Source organism: Stenella coeruleoalba (genome assembly GCF_951394435.1).
Source record: "Stenella coeruleoalba genome assembly, chromosome: 6".
NCBI classification, from domain to species: Eukaryota; Metazoa; Chordata; class Mammalia; order Artiodactyla; family Delphinidae; genus Stenella; species Stenella coeruleoalba.
This window is the reverse complement of record NC_137151.1, coordinates 119,590,366-119,608,498: the sequence shown is the minus strand read 5'-3', so window position 1 is coordinate 119,608,498 and position 18,133 is coordinate 119,590,366. Positions and strand designations below refer to the sequence as shown.

Below are 18,133 nucleotides of genomic sequence, written 5' to 3'. Positions count from 1 at the left end.
AAGAAACTGGCAGAAGAAAAGCAAAGATGTACTGGAGTTAGTTAAGCTAAGACCACAATGTGTAGAGCTTAGTGTTTAGACAGCATTCTGTAAAAGGATGTGAGGTAGATCATGACTGCATAAAAAACATTTCCTTTGGAAATTTCCATTAAAAATCTCACAAAATATCTGAGAAATGTCCCTTCTGTATTCCTTTGAGGAGGGGGTTATAGTCTTGATGAAATTAACACTTGATCTTTGATTTCAAGGCATTTTCATGGACTGGTTTGTAACCTTGTGACTAGGACTCTGTAGCCTTGAGAACTTACTTCTCTTCAAGCTTGTTAACAGCTTTTTCTTTTCAGCAATATCACATACCACCCCAAAAGAATATCAATTTTTTAAATTTTGGCCACGCCACGTGGCTTGCAGGATCTTAGTTCCCAGAGCAGGCACTGAACCCATGCCCCCTGCAGTGGAAGTACGAAGTCCCAACCACTGGACCGCCAGGGAATTCCCAGAATATCAATGTTGCCTTCTTCGCAATTATCAGGTAAGAGAGAGATATAAACTATATATAGCCTACAAAGCTCTTGATCACATGCTTAAGAGCAGAAAACGATGAAACAGAACTTAAAGTTTAAGGATTCATGAAGTGAGTAACAATTTTACTCTAAGGGATAGTGTTTCCAGAAAGGACATCTGTTGTATACACTTTTGCTTTTGTAGTCACTGGGGTACACATTTAACTTTCCCCATTGAGTTTATATTAATGGCACAGCCTACCAGCTATAACTGCATTTTAACATTCTTATCAATACCCAAGATTCTGACACAATGTGAAGACGCAAGTGTACACCACATATTCACATCAGCTAAGACTTCATTCAACAAAATTTATGGAATGATTACAAAATACTAATTATTTAAACTGCTGTATTTTTTACATTTTCTAAATATGAAAAAGTTTTATTTATTAGAATAAATAGTTGAAAGGTTTTTGAAACTATACAGCCTACCCTAACCTAACCCCACCCCCATTACAAAGTACTCTGCCATTGTTGGTACAGAGCTTATGGTTATAAAATCAATGAAATCCTATAGCAGAGGATGGGAAGATGGGAAAACATTTGTCATGTTCACAATACACATAACAAGAAAGCAACATGCGAGGTCAAAGTGAATAAATATCTATATATTACTGTTAGGGGACGTGCATTCCATGGTCAAACTTCCCTCTTTAATGACATTACTCAGTTGGATAACCTCCAGCTGATAAAGCTCAACAGAAGATCAAAAGTAGAAATAAAAGATGCAAAAGCTACTCATAACTGCTCTATTTAAAAACAAAAACCAAAAAGAAATGTGGTCTGCTTGAAAAGATGTTTATATTCTAGAAGATACAATATATTAAATAATGTATTATTAAAAGAGGATGAGAAGTTTGATTCTATTTTTGCAATAATCCAATTTTTATAAGTCTTAAAAGTGATTTTAGGAGAGAGTAGGACTGGATAAAAAAAAAAAAAAGAAGGACAACAACAAAAATGATAGCAACTGCTCAGAAAAGGAAATCTATTAAAGCTCCACAGAATAATCAATGAGTTCTGAAATTTTTTTTCTCCTCCTCCCCAGTCTATCTATTGATACTTTGCTAAAAATGAATCTGCTTAATGAGGCAGAAGACAGTATACCAGTGGCTTTTTCTGTTGTCAATTTCTTTGACTGTTTCTTATATAGGAGCAGAATTATACAAGGTTGTTAAATGCCCTAACTTTAAATTAAGAATTAAAGATCTGAAATTACTGCATAAGCTATATACATCTATTAAACATGTCACACATGGTAATTTTTAGTATATGCAATAAGATTTATGCACTTTCTGTTTCTCAACAAAATGAGAAGTTCTGGGTGAGGTGCCAAGATACATTAGTTACCGAAATCTGAAATGAGGTCTGAGAGACTAACATGAGGAAATTTTAAAACAGATGCCTCAAAATCTGTTAGGGGGCCATCCACAAGGTATATATGAGGACTTGATTGTATCAATAGAAGGATATGTCTACGGGGATTTCTCTACGGGGAAAGGATTTCTCTACGGGGAAAACTGGGCTTTAAGTCTTTCCCACTAACACTAAGCCTAGAGATGGGCTTCAGAGAGACCATGTGGTGAGCATGTGGTGAGCCTAGTATGATCAGTGGCCATGGTGCACTGACATCTGACACATGAGTTATGAGGCATTAGCTACTGACTGAGGCACAAGCAATGAGAGAGAGAGGGGGAGAGAGAGGGAGAGGCAGGCAAAGGTGCACTGAGAGCCAATTATACTCCTACCTACAAGAAGGGCAAAAAATGCAATAGTGTTTCTGTGGACAGATGTGGGTCAAAGAAGAAAGAAAGCCTTCCTGGAGCCATTTGAAACCCTGCCCAAGGGATCTCCAATGACGGCAATGACATTCTAACAGAGAATCTGGATGTACTCATTTCTAAACTGAGATTGTATATATTATATAAAGTTTTTATTACCTCAGAAGGATGGATCAAAAAAAATCACAGACCACTTAGTTTGCATCTTGTATCACAGGAACAAGTTATCCTACTGAATAAATTTTAAAAGCACAGCAGGAGGCAAAAATTCAAGTTGATTTTTATGATTTTGTCAACCCATGAGTTCTAATTTTTCAAGTATGGCTATATAACTAAATTAACAAAGTGACCATAAATTTATAAAAAATGCAATCAAAGAGTATTATATACTTAAAGTTCTCCTATTCTCCTACCTCTTTACTTTCTGTGAGTTCAGTGTACACCATATTTGAGGTAGAAATGTCCTCAAAAGAAGATAAGCTACCAAAGAAAAGCCTGAACCAGCTCTCTTCTAGAGAATTTTTTTGTTTGCTCACCTTGGGACAAGTGATTTCAGTCTGCTGGATCATGATGAGAGCCGAAGCTATGAGAGCTCCTTGCCTCACATAGTTCACAGGGTCATTTGTCATTGGTTCTAGCAAATTAATTGCTTCCTGAAAGCATTAACAAAAAAAACTTTTAATAAAGTTTATATAGCTAAATTTTCAGATTAGTTACTGTCTTTCTAAGTCAATATTTTCATCTAACATTGTAATCACAAGTTAATTTAAGACAACTTGGATGCAACAGTCAAAACTGAGTATGCTTTAAGTTTCAATATAATTGATGGTAAGTGAAAAGGAAGCTTACAACACAAGTGCTCCTGTCTTGGGGTAAAAGAGATAAAAAAGAAAGTAGAAAAAATGAGATTAATGTTTGATAAACACCTATTATTTTCCAGGTGCAGTGGGAGGTATTTTATATATATTATCCATTTAATCCTCTTCATCCTAAAACAACAATAACAGCAATACAAAACAATCTTTAAAAACAAAGAAACAGAGTTAGGTAAAGTAAATTGCCAAAAATCACATAAGTGTAGCAAACTCAGGCCAGTCTGACTCTAAGTATCCAACTTCCTTCAAATACTAGAGTAAGATAATATCTTAAGATGATTTTACAAAATCTAATTTAAAAAATTAAATAAATCGAATGTAAATTGAAACAAACAGAAAACAAAGAGAAACAAAACTCCCAAAACAAAAAAGATTTTACCTGCTAGGAGAATGGCAACACAAATTAAGTCAAATAGGACTAGAAATGATTCCATGGTTACACTTCCCACATATGGTGGGATTTTCCAAAATGTTTACCAGGATATCCCCAATATCATATTCTTCAGAATACCAGTTCTATGAAAACAGGATTCCTTGATTAAATAAGTTTGGGAGCTCCTGCATACTGTATATCACCCCCTCTTGCGATTCAAAAACGTATCTAGCACACCAAGGGCTCCAGGAGTGTACATATCATAACAAAAGGTTCAAGAAACCTTATTAAAGAAACTACTAGACCTTTGCATAGCCCAGCATCTGTTCATTGTATTTGACCAAGAACTCTTTTGCTCCATATAATTTCTATTACACACCCTGCAGGACCTTTGTTCAGTACCCCTTACAAGATCCTTAGGTAGGTATAAATTTGGAGGAACAAAGCAATTATTTTATATGATTATCAAACTTAATTTAATACAGTATGTCATTTCTCAAATGTCCTTTGTTCCAAAGCCAAGTAAAGGAAGAATAAATTGAATCCTTTTTTGGGGGGCGTGGGGGAATGACTTCAGATTTCCTTTCACGTTGATTTATTTACTTAAGAAATATCAGAGCAAGAGACTGGTTCAAGATAGCGGAGTAGAAGGATGTGCGCTCACTTCCTCTTGAGAGAGCACTGGAATCACAACTAACTGCTGAACGATCACTGACAGGAAGACACTGGAACTCACCAAAAAAGGTACCCCACATCCAAAGACAAAGGAGAAACCACAATGAGATGGCAGGAGGGGGGCAATCACAGTAAAATCAAATCCCATAACTGCTGGGTGGGTGACTCACAAACTGGAGAACACTTATATCACAGAAGTCCACCCACTGGAGTGAAGGTTCTGAGCCCCACGTCAGGCTTCCCAACCTGGGCGTCTGGCAACGGGAGGAGGAATTCCTAGAGAATCAGACTTTGAAGGCTAGTGGGATTTGGTTGCAGGACTTCAACAGCACTGGGGGAAACAGAGACTCCACTCTTGGAGGGCACACAAAAAGTAGTGTGTGCACTGGGACCCAGGGGAAGGAGCAGTGACCCCATAGGAGACTGAACCAGACCTACTGCTTGTGTTGGAGGGTCTCCTGCAGAGGCAGGGGGTGGCTGTGTCTCGCCCTAAGGACAAGGACACTGGCAGCAGAAGTTCTGGGAAGTACTCCTTGGCGTGAGCCCTCCCAGAGTCTGCCATTAGCCCCACCAAAGAGTCAGGTAGGATCCAGTGTTGGGTCGCCTCAGGCCAAACAACCAACAGGGAGGGAACCCAACCCCTCCATCAGCAGACAAGCTGATTAAAGTTTTACTGAGCTCTGCCCACCACCAGTCCCTCCCATCAGGAAACTTGCACAAGCCTCTTACACGGCCTCATCCACCAGAGGGCAGACAGCAGAAGCAAGAACTACAATCCTGAAGCCTGTGGAACAAAAAACACATTCACGGAAAGAGAGACAAGATGAAAAGGCAGAGGGCTATGTACTAGATAAAAAAACAAGATAAAACCCCAGAAAAACAACTAAATGAAGTGGAGATAGGAAACCTTCCAGAAAAAGAACTCAGAATAATGATAGTGAAGATGATCCAGGACCTCAGAAAAACAATGAAGGCAAAGATCGAGAAGATGCAAGAAATGTTTAACAAAGACCTAGAAGAACTAAAGAACAAACAAACAGAGATGAACAATACAATAACTGAAATGAAAACTACATTAGAAGGAATCAATAGCAGAATAACTGAGGCAGAAGAATGGATAAGTGACTTGGAAGACAGAATGGTGGAATTCACTGCTGTGGAACAGAATAAAGAAAAAAGAATGAAACGAAATGAAGACAGCATAAGAGACCTCTGGGACAATATTAAACGCAACAACATTCGCATTATAGGGGTCCCAGAAGGAGAAGAGAGAGAGAAAGGACCCGAGAAAATATTCGAAGAGATTATAGTCAAAAACTTCCCTGACATGGGAAAGGAAATAGCCACCCAAGCCCAGGAAGCACAGAGAGTCCCAGGCACAATAAACCCAAGGAGAAACATGGCAAGACACATAGTAATCAAATTGGCAAAAATTAAAGACAGAAAAATTACTGAAAGCAACAAGGGAAAAAATGACAAATAACATACAAGGGAACTCCCATAAGGCTAACAGCTGATTTCTCAGCAGAAACTCTACAGGCCAGAAGGGAGTGGCATGATATATTTCAAGTGATGAAAGGGAAGAACCTACAACCAAGATTACTTTACCCAGCAAGGATCTCATTCAGATTCAATGGAGAAATCAACAGTTTGAAGACAAGCAGAAGCTAAAAGAATACAGCCGCACCAAACCAGCTCTACAACAAACGCTAAAGGAACTTCTTTAAGTGGGAAACACAAGAGAAGAAAAGGACCTACAAAAACAAACCCAAAACAATTGAGAAAATGGTAATAGGAACATACATATCGATAATTACCTTAAACATGAATAGATTAAAAGCTCCAACCAAAAGATACAGGCTCTCTGAATGGATACAAAAACAAGACCCATATATATGCTGTCTACAAGAGACCCACTTCAGACCTAGGGACACATACAGACTGAAAGTGAGGGGATGGGAAAAGATATTCCATGCAAATGGAAATCAAAAGAAAGCTGGAGTAGCAATATTCATATCAGAGAAAATAGACTCTAAAATAAACAGTGTTACAAGAGACAAGGAAGGACACTACATAATTATCAAGGGATCAATCCAAGAAGAAGATATAACAATTATAAATATATATGCACCCAACACAGGAGCACCTCAATACATAAGGCAACTGCTAACAGCTATAAAAGAGGAAATCAACAGTAACACAATAATAGTGGAGGAATTTAACACCTCACTTACACCAATGGACAGATCATCCAGACAGAAAATTAATAAGGAAACATAAGCTTTAAATGACACAATAGACCAGATAGATTTAATTGATATTTATATGATATTCCATCCAAAAACAGCAGATTACACTTTCTTCTCAAGTGCACACAGAACATTCTCCAGGATAGATCACATCTTGGGTCACAAAAAAAGTCTCAGTAAATTTAAGAAAACTGAAATCATATCAAGCAACTTTTCTGACCTCAACACTATGAGATTAGAAATCAATTACAGGGAAAAAAACCTAAAAAACACAAACACATGGAGGCTAAACAATACGTTACTAAATAACCAAGAGATCACTGAAGAAATCAAAGAGGAAATCAAAACATACCTAGAGACAAATATGACAATCCAAAACCTATGGGATGCAGCAAAAGCAGTTCTAAGAGGGAAGTTTATAGCTATACAAGCCTACCTCAAGAAACAGGAAAAGTCTCAAATAAACAGTCTAACCTTACACCTGAAGGAACTAGAGAAAGAAGAACAAACGAAATGCAAAGTTAGCAGAAGGAAAGAAATCATAAAGATCAGAGCAGAAATAAATGAAATAGAAACAAAGAAAACAACAGAAAAGATCAATAAAACTAAAAGCTGGTTCTTTGAGAAGATAAACAAAATTGATAAACCATTAGCCAGACTCATCAAGAAAAGGAGGGAGAGGACTCAAATCAATAAAATTAGAAATGAAAAAGAAGAAGTTACAAAAGACACCGCAGAAATACAAAGCATCCTGAGAGACTACTACAAGCAACTCTATGCCAACAAAATGGACAACCTGGAAGAAATGGAAAAATTTGTAGAAAGGTATAACCTTCCAAGACTGAACCAGGAAGAAACAGAAAATATGAACAGACAAATCACAAGTAATGAAATTGAAGCTGTGAGTAAAAATCTTCCAACAAACAAAAGTCCAGGACCAGATCGCTTCACAGGTGAATTCTATCAAACATGTAGAGAAGAGCTAACACCCATCCTTCTCAAACTCTTCCAGAAAATTGCAAAGAACACTCCCAAGCTCATTCTATGAGGCCACCATCACCCTGATACCAAAACCAGACAAAGATACAACAAAAAAAGAAAATTACAGACCAATATCACTGATGAATATAGATGCAAAAATCCTCAACAAAATACTAGCAAACAGAATCCAACAACACATTAAAAGGATCATACACCATGATCAAGTGGGGTTTATTCCGGAGATGCAAAGATTCTTCAATATACACAAATCAATCAATGTGATACACCATATTAACAAACTGAAGAAGAAAAACCATATGATCATCTCAATAGATGCAGAAAAAGCTTATGACAAAATTCAACACCCATTTATGGTAAAAACTCTCCAGAAAGTGGGCATAGAGAGAACCTACCTCAACATAATAAAGACCATATATGACAAACCTACAGCAAACATCATTCTTAATGGTGAAAAACTGAAAGCATTTCCTCTAAGATCAGGAACAAGACAAGGATGTCCACTCTCGCCACTATTATTCGACATAGTTTTGGAAGTCCTAGCCACAGCAATCAGAGAAGAAAAAGAAATAAAAGGAATACAAATTGGAGAAGAAGAAGTATAACTGTCACTGTTTGCAGATAACATGATACTATATATAGAGAATTCTAAAGATGCTACCAGAAAACTACTAGAGCTAATCAATGAATATGGTAAAGCTGAAGGATACAAAATTAACGCACAGTAATCTCTTGCATTCCTATACACTAATGATGAAAAATCTGAAAGAGAAATTAGGAAACACTCCCATTTACCACTGTAAAAAAAGAATAAAATACCTAGGAGTAAACCTACCTAGGGAGACAAAAGACCTGTATACAGAAAACTATTAAGACACTGATGAAAGAAATTAAAGATGATACAAACAGATGGAGAGATATACCATGTTCTTGGATCAGAGGAATCAAAATTGTGAAAATGACTATACTACCTAAAGCAATCTACAGATTCAATGCAATCCCTATCAAATTACCAATGGCATTTTTTACAGAACTAGAACAAAAAAGTCTAAAAATCTGTATGGAGACAGAGAAGACCCCAAATAGCCAAAGCAGTCTTGAGGGAAAAAAATGGAGCTGGAGGAATCAGACTCTGTGACTTCAGACTATACTACAGAGCTACAGTAACCAAGACAATATGGTACTGGTAGAAAACCAGAAATATAGATCAATGGAACAGGATAGAAAGCCCAGAGATAAACCCACACACCTAGGGTCAACTAATCTATGACAAAGGAGGCAAGGATACACAATGGAGAAAAGACAGTCTCTTCAGTAAGTGGTGCTGGGGAAACTGGACAGTTACATGTAAAAGAATGAAATTAGAACACTCCCTAACTCCATACACAAAAATAAACTCAAAATGTATTAGAGACCTAAATCTAAGGAAAGACACCATAAAACTCTTAGAGGAAAACATAGAAGAACACTCTTTGACATAAATCACAGCAAGAGATATTTTGATCTACCTCTTAGAGTAATGGAAATAAAAACAAAAATAAACAAATGGGACCTAATGAAACTTAAAAGCTTTTGCAAAGCAAAGGAAACTACAAACACGACGAAAAGACAACCCTCAGAATGGGAGAAGATATTTGCAAACGAATCAAGGGAAAAAGGATTACTCTCCAAAATATATAAACAGCTCATGCAGCTCAATATTAAAAACACAAACAACCCAATCCAAAAATGGGCAGAAGACCTAAACAGACATTTCTCCAAAGAAGACATACAGATGGCCAAGAAGCACATGAAAAGCTGCTCAACATCACTAATTATTAGGCAAATGCAAATCAAAACTACAATGAGGTATCACCTCACACCAGTTAGAATGGAATCATCAGAAAATCTAGAAACGACAAATGCTGGAGAGGGTGTGGAGAAAAGTGAACCCTCTTGCACTGTTGGTGGGAATGTAAACTGATACAGCCACTATGGAGAACAGTATGGAGGTTCCTTAAAAAACTAAAAATAGAATTACCATATGACCCAGCAATCCCACTACTGGGCATTTACCCAGAGAAAACTATAATTCAAAAAGACACATGCACCCCAATGTTCACTGCAGCACTATTTACAATAGCCAGGTAATGGAAGCCACCTAAATGCCCATCAACAGACGAATGGATAAAGAAGATGTGGTACATATATACAATGGAATATTACTCAGCCATAAAAAGGAAAAAACTTGGGTCATTTGTGGATGGACCTAGAGACTGTCATAGAGAGTGAAGTAAGTCAGAAAGAAAAACAAATATCGTATATTAACACATATATGTGGAACCTAGAAAAACGGTACAGATGAACCGGTTTGTAGGGCAGAAATAGAGACATAGAAGTAGAGAAGAAACGTATGGACACTAAGGGGGGAAAGTGGCGGAGGGATGGTGGTGGTGTGATGAATTGGGAGATTGGGATTGACATATATACACCAATATGTATAAAATAGATAACTAATAAGAACCTGCTGTATAAAAAAATAAAATAAAATTCAAAAGAGAAAAATCAGAGCGATTAATAAATAATACAAATACCATATAAATGTATTCCTTTTCCTCACTTTCCTGAAAAATGTAGTGCCGTTGTTTAGAAGAGAAAGTTTTGCAAATGTTACTCATATTGTCAATATTGTTTATGAAGTATTCATGATAAAAATATAAGAAAATTTCCAACTTATAAGTTAAAAGACACTAACTTGGCCTTTGAGGTATGTGATATGACCTCAAAGATACATTTTAGACTAAATAGGTGTTTCAGGCTTTTAAGAAACAAAATTAACGTGCCAAGTTTCAGACAGATAGGTATTGATACGTAGATCATACAAACTATCTAGAAATAAAGCAGACTTGTTTAGTATGAGTAATGAAGAATATTCATTGAATTAAATTGTCAGATACTGTGTCTCAAAGAACATTTGCTCCTAGATAGCATATTAAGTTTAGAATAATCTGGAAAGAAAAAAATCTAATTTACATTTAACTTATGAGGTCTGACATAAATGTCTACTAAATACCGGAGGGAGAAAATACTTAGTAAAACATCCAACTATATTTTTCCTTTGTTTATAGAACAGATGTGTCCTAGAAAAAAATGAAGGCCTATTTCTATAAACTGTATTTTATACACACAATGACTTTTCTAATAACACTGAAGATACATTCTCATGTAAGAAATTCTCCTCCAAAAGAAATGAAAACATTTAAAAAACAAAACTGTGAGGACAGAGACCACGTCCAACTTGTTCATCATCATATCCTTAAAATGATCTTCCCTTCATCATTCGACAAATATTTACTGAAACTCTACTATGTGCCAGGTCTGACTTTAGGTTTTAGCAGTGAACATTCTGTTCTCAGGGACCTTACATTTCAGTGGAGAGAAGACAGACAATAAATAAATAGGTGTAAAAATATGTCAGGTGGGGCTTCCCTGGTGGCGCAGTGGTTGAGAGTCCACCTGCCGATGCAGGGGACGTGGGTTCGTGCCCCAGTCCGGGAGGATCCCACATGCCACAGGGCGGCTGGGCCCGTGAGCCGTGGCCACTGAGCCTGCGCGTCCGGAGCCTGTGCTCCGCAACGGGAGAGGCCACGGCAGTGAGAGGCCCGCGTACCGCAAAAAAAAAAAAAAAAAAGAAAAACAATGTCAGGTGGTGATGAAGAAAAATAAAGCAGGGTAAGGAGACAGAATAAGAATATTGGAAGGGCATGTCTCTATAAATTTTTATACAATTCTCGCCACATATAGTGAAAATGCCTATTTTAATTCCTAGCTTTAATAATGTTTTATGTGACTAGAAAAAAATTATTTGTATCCAATACTAATACTCTTTATTAGAGAAAAAGTCAAGCAAATTAAAATGTAATTCCTGGAATCAATCAATAAACTAATAATTATGCTTTACTTTAGTTCGGACAAGAGATGATTTTTAAAAAGTGGCTCCTTTCTGATGTAAAGACACTGGGAATATAATCATGTTCTTCTTCCCTCTCTCTCTCTCTCTCTCTCTCTCTCTCTCTCTCTCTCTCTCTCACACACACACACACTCACACACACACACACACACACACACACACATGCCTGTGTGCTATTAAAAGAAAAGTGCACCTTTTGGGGAACTGGCCAAGGTGTGTTCATGTGCTCTATGAAAGGCAAAATGTGGTGATTTATGTTATTGCTGTGAATCAAGAATACTTGTTACTAAAGCATTGGTGCATTTCTTTATGACTCTCATGACAAACTGTTTTCAAATCATCAATGTACCTAACCCAAGTCTTTATTTTGTCACTTTTGTGGGCTTAACAAATACCAGGTTATCTATTATGTTCTTGAGAAAACAGGCAAACAGCAGTTAAATATAAACTTAAAACAAACACACAAAAAAATCAAACTGAGTTGACTGTGGTGGCCTCAAATAAGAACTTTGATTTCCACAATACTTATTATGCAAATTAAACATGTAAAATAACAATGTAAAGCCAGAGTAGCTCTTCAAAGAAAAAAATACTATTTCTTCTTTTTAAAGAAATCAATGCTTTCATAAAAAATTCAACAGCATTGTTTTCATTAGAGCCATCCATGTAATGTGGTGGTTTGTTCTTAAACAGCTTTGAGCAATCCAGAATAGTTAAGTGAGGAAGTTCTGGGAAGCTTAACTTGTGAGGCAAGTTAAGTCTTACAGATCACACCACACTTGTATTTTTACAACTGTTACATAAACTTTTCGGCTACAGAAAACAGTCTGGCGCCAGAAAAGAACTGACCGCATTGGCTTTGGCCTTTACCTTGTTTCCTGTACCAGCACAGCAGATGCCCAGGGCCATTGCAGCTCCATAACGCACATGAGGATTGTAACTCTCTGACAACAATGAAACGACACTGGGGCACTGTTCAGGGGTCCTGATAAGAAACAGAGAAAGTGAAGACAGTGTTATAGATAACATATTTTAAATCAAGATGGAAGAACTTTAATCAATTTTTTGAAAGTTATGGGAAACAACAGAGTTATATTTAACACAGAAGTTACAGAATTAAAAATCTCCAACAGAATTCTAATTATTGATATTAGAAAGCTATCTTCAACATTCAGAGAATATATGAAAAGAAAGAGGAACATATCAGTGATCCCTCAACCACAGCTCTGCATCACAGCATTACTCATTCCCTTCTGTCTTCTCCAGGGTGGGGAACAGCCCTACGGGGGGTGGGGGGGTGGGGTAATGGGGACAGGGAACACTGCCCTACGTCCATTCTTATAACTCCTGCTTACTCTGTGTCTTGTTTCAGAAGACAAAAGTCACTTACAGAGACTCCAAGATGTTTCCAAAGCTGCACAAAAGATTTAAAACTCCCAGTATTACTCTGAATGAATATTAAATTGTTAAATAAGACTTGGTATGAAAAAATTCTGATTTTTTTTGTCTTCAGCAATTATTTTTGTGTTGATAAGAATAGAGAAATTGTTCTTTTCTCATCTTCTTCATATTTGCAGCAAATACAGAAGAGAGGACAACCTTGACAAATGAAGTATCTGATCTCATCTTTGAAGGACTATCCTGTTATAGTGGTCACTCCTGAGGGGGCAGCAGGTTGGGTGTAGTAACTAGAAGAGACTGTAAGGGGAGTTTCTGGAAGGCTGGTACTGATGTTGAACTAGGTGCTGGTTACACAGGTGTGTTCAGTTACGAAAATTCATCAAGCTGTAGGCTAATTATGTTCATATTTTTAGATGTATACTACACTTCAATAAAAACTTAAAAAGAGACTATTAATATATTACGTTTCATTAGAACGCTTTTTCTTTTTTCTTTTTCTTTTTTTTTGCGGTATGCGGGCCTCTCACTGCTGTGGTCTCTCCCGTTGCGGAGCACAGGCTCCGGACGTGCAGGCTCAGCGGCCATGGCTCACGGGCCCAGCCGCTCCGCGGCATGTGGGATCTTCCCGGACCGGGGCACGAACCTGTGTCCCCTGCATCAGCAGGCGGACTCTCAACCACTGCGGCACCAGGGAAGCCCAATAGAACGTTTTTTAAAAAAAGTATCCTGTTGTGAATAAAAGCAGTTATTACCTACAGACCAATTTAAATCTATAATTCTATGTTGAAATTGTCCTCTAGCCTCAAACTCCAGTGAATGGTAAATTCAAATTTCAAATGGAGTAGAGCCACGTTTATGCAAACTGTCTATAAAGGTGGAATTTTGGGGGAGAGGCAAGATAGGGGTAGGCGATTAAGAGTACAAACTATTATGTATAATATAAATAAGTTACAAGGGTATATTGTACAACACAGGAAATACAGCCAATATTTTATGGTAACTATATATGGAACATAATCTTTTAAAATTGTGAATCACTGTTGTACATCTGAAACATATATTATACATCAACCATACCTCAAAAAAGAAAAAAAGGTAGAACTCTGCTATCACTCTTTCTTGAAAATGTTCTTTCTCAGTTTGATGAAGCTAGCTCCTAGTACGAAAAATCTGTAAACAATCTAGTGGCAACAATACAGAAGAATAGTATAAAGAAAGCAATGTACTAGGAAACAGAAGATCTGGGTTCTAGTCTTAGTTTTGTTAGTTTCTCAGTACATGACATCAGGCAAATCACTTAAATTTTCTTTTCTGTAACTAGAGATAATATTTCTTGACTATCATGCAGGAATAATATAAAAACAAATGAACAAATACACATATGCTTTCAGTTAATGAGTACTGAGGTAAATAACAGTAAGTTATATAAGAAGTAAAAAACCCATGTTCTAGTTCCTGTTTTGCCTCTAAATAGCTGGGATAATTTTAGACAAGGTTCAATTAACCATACACTTTGGGGTCCCTTTTCACATCAGAAAAAGAACGAATTGGACTAAAAGTTCCATAAGGTCTGTTCCACTTTACAATTCTATGGCTTTTAAAAATGAATCAATCATCAAAGGTTTTAAATCAGTGTTCATTATTATAGGACATTTCATCAATGAGAAATATTCCTATGAAATAAAAATGAAATTTTAAAGGTGATATCATACCAAAGAGGTTGCTGGAGAATTACTGTAGTTGACAGCATCATTGTTTAACTTTTTAAAAATAAATAATTAATTAATTTTTGGCTGCATTAGGTCTTCGTTGCTGTGTGCGGGCTTTCTCTAGTTGTGGTGAGCGGGGGCTACTCTTTATTGCAGTGCACGGGCTTCTCAATGCGGTGGCTTCTCTTGTCGTGGAGCATGGGCTCTAGGCGTGCAGGCTTAGTAGCTGTGGCTCACGGGCTCTAGGTGCGCGGGCTCAGCAGTTGTGGTGCGCGGGCTCAGCAGTTGTGTTGCACGGGCTTAGTTGCTCCGCAGCATGTGGGATCTTCCTGGACCAGAGCTCAAACCTGTGTCCCCTGCATTGGCAGGCAGATTCTTAACCACTGCACCATAAGGTTAAGTCCCATCATTATTTAACTTTTATTTTTCACTTGCATTGGGCTAAGAACTTAAAAGTTCTGTCCATAATTTTTTTTAAAATGTATTTATTTTTATTATTTATTTTATTTTTGGCTGTGTTGGGTCTTTGTTGCTGCACGCGGGCTTTCTCTAGTTACGGCGCACGGGCTTTCTCTAGTTGCGGCGAGCAGGGGCTACCTCTTTGTTGCGGTGCGCAGGCTTCTCATTGTGGTGGCTTCTCTTGTTGCGGAGCACGGGCTCTAGGTGTGCAGGCTTCAGTAGCTGCGGCTCGCGGGCTCTAGAGCGTAGGCTCAGTAGTTGTGGTGCATGGGCTTAGTTGCGCCGAGGCGTGTGGGATCTTCCCGGACCAGGGCTCGAACACGTGTCCCCTGCATTGGCAGGTGGATTCATAACCACTGGGCCACCAGGGAAGCCCAGTTCTGTCCATACTTTGATACTCAAATCCTCTGACAACTCAAACATCTTATCACATAACAAATTATAAATAAAACCACTCAAGACTGCACATGTCTCAAGGGGCAAGGATGGAGACTGTGTCTTCTGTATTTTTCCCATAAATTAGTGGCACAGTGCTAGGTACTAAAGATAAAATAATTTTTATTACTTAATAAAAGACAAAGGGAGCCAAACTAAATATATATTTAGAGACTTGACCAACAAGTATTTCCTACTAGGTTCAAATCCTAAGCGTTAATCACTGGGAAAAATATCAGGCCCTTCCTTGTTCCCCTCCTCACTTAAGTTTTTAACTCATTATCAGCTAGATAATCAAAAATGAGAGAGTTAACAAGTACCTCTGAGTTACTTCATAAGGGCTAATTGTGTGTCTTTTAATTTTATGTGCTTTGAAGTTCCCAGTAGGGGGACCACATAAAGGGCTAGGGAAGGCCTACTTTAAAAAGTAAAACACTGAAACAGGTAACTAAGTTCTGATTTGTTGTTTCAATAAAATTTCTTGGCTTGTAGCTAACAGTCATCTTACCAACTTACTATTTGTACAACCTTCCAGAGAGCAGGAATTGTGCAAGGGCATATGCACAAGTCATTACCATATTATCCAACCATAAAGTGCACATATGAATTCCTTTTTTTAAAAACATACTGGCTATTAACTACTGTTTATTGAGTATTTTGTACAACCTCAATATTAAATTGTATTAATCAAAATGCTTTCAAGAATATGTGTCTTTTCTAATCTATCTTCCCTAGAAAAGGAAAAAATATAGCACTATACGTATACAGGCAGAAACACTGTTCTAAGCACGTGGGTTTGGTCCATCGCAGCGGGAATTTGGTGAGGACATAAACCTCACGGTAGTCCCTTGGCAGAGTTATGAATTTATATTTTCATTAGGTAGGTGCCACAGGATTACCATAATGACACAGGAATTAAGAGTATTCCCTCTGTTTAAGTCCCTTGTACTCCCTACCAACAGACTCCAAATAATCTGAGCAGCATCCTGAATTTTGAAGTGCCCGTTGAACATCTTTAACTAAATAGTCCACAAATACCTCAGTCAATACACAGAATTCTGTACAGAAAGAGGAATAAAGGGCACCCCTCCCCTAAACTGCTTCTCTTTCCGTCATGACTATTCATCTATACACCAAGAAAACTCACATTTTCAATCATTCTATTCTCTCATTCCCCACATCTAATCTGCCCAATCAAGTGAAACCTTTAAATCTTGTTTCTGTTTGCACTGCTTGTTTTAGACCCTGATCATCTCTCACTTGAAATAATACAGTGATTCCTTAAACGATCTCTCTCTTCCTCCTCTCCCTTTCGTTTTCAACATGCTGTGGTAGAGAGAACGTGGGCTTGGAATTTGAAAAACCTGGATTCCAATTCTAGTGCAGCCATTTATTAATAGAATGGCAATCATTAAGTCTCTCTGAGACTTAACTGCTTCATGCATAAAATGATATCTGCTCCACCTTATTTATGCTGGGGAGTTAGTGGTGTGGTAGAGTAGAATACTATACTATAATTACTAAAATCTTAATGCATAACCAGAAATTGCCTTTGGGCCAGAACCAGGAATTTGGTTACTAGTATGCTGTAGTTTGGGCTCTTATTTTTTAAGAAAGGTAAGGCAACTCATACCCAAAAGTTCATTCAAAACAATGTAAAACAAGTTGGATATTAAACCTAGAAAACTGGTTATATACAGGGTTCTGACCTCCAGATTTCCTCACCAACTTTTTAGGGAGCTAATGGCACAGAGAACACTTTACCTACCTTGCCCCTCAGCTGCAGCAAGGACAGGACATTCCAGGGAAAAGTGACTCACAAAGAGCTTATCCTAAACGTATCTTAAAACTTCATTAATTTTATGATCTCCCACTTGTTAAAAGTATTATACTTAGAATAGGGCATTAACAATTTCATGAGGTTTAGAAAAAAATTTTGCCTGCGAACATAAATACAGAGCTTTGCCTGGGAGCCTAACGCAAAGAGCTTTACCTAGTTGATTACCATAAAAGACTGATATAGGTTGTGAGGGCTATAAACTCAAAAGCACATAAAAAATTCTTTTATGTTTCTCAGTCTAATAATAGTTCCAACTCTGACACCTTCTTCAGAAAATTTGTTAAGACAAGGAACGACAAATTCTTTAATTAGCTTAGACATTCAACCTCTTCAAGAGTACAATAAAATCATAATATTCTAGGTTTATTTTAATTTTTCAACAGGCAGCTCTAAAAGGACAAAAGAATTTTTCTAAGCAATGATCGCAATGCAAACATTCACTGAAAGCAAAACTTACATTAATCTTTATCCAAATACATAATACATGTTGGTATATATGTCTAATTTTTAAAACTAAGCTAATAAATGATAAAATTATATCATCACCATCTTGAAACTGGTAATGAATTAATGGACAACAGCATCATTATCAAAGACGCTAACATCATGAAAAGAGAAACAACTAGACCTTATACCTTATGTGCACTGCCAGCCCCTTCTTAATAAAAAAGGAGGAGGAGGAGAGGGAGGAAGGAGGAAGGGAAGGAGGAGAAGGAGAAGAGAAAGAGTGAAAAATTGAACCAGAATGTGACCAAGCCTCTAGATCTAACTATCAATTTACAGGAAATATAGAAGACCAAAAAACATTATATTGCACACAG

General features: G+C 37.3%; 1 protein-coding gene across 3 annotated transcripts in view; it reads right to left on the bottom strand.

Annotated features, from left to right (window-relative positions):
- Positions 1–18,133, bottom strand: part of PSMD1 (proteasome 26S subunit, non-ATPase 1) — a 105,118-nt gene that overhangs the window by 27,968 nt on the left and 59,017 nt on the right. For all 3 annotated transcript variants that reach the window (XM_079924170.1, XM_079924171.1, XM_079924172.1), the window contains 2 exons: positions 12,339–12,453; positions 2,884–3,000 (listed from right to left, as the gene is read on the bottom strand). In XM_079924170.1, coding sequence (XP_079780296.1) covers positions 2,884–3,000; positions 12,339–12,453 — 232 coding nt within the window. The remainder of the gene's footprint in view (positions 1–2,883; positions 3,001–12,338; positions 12,454–18,133) is intronic.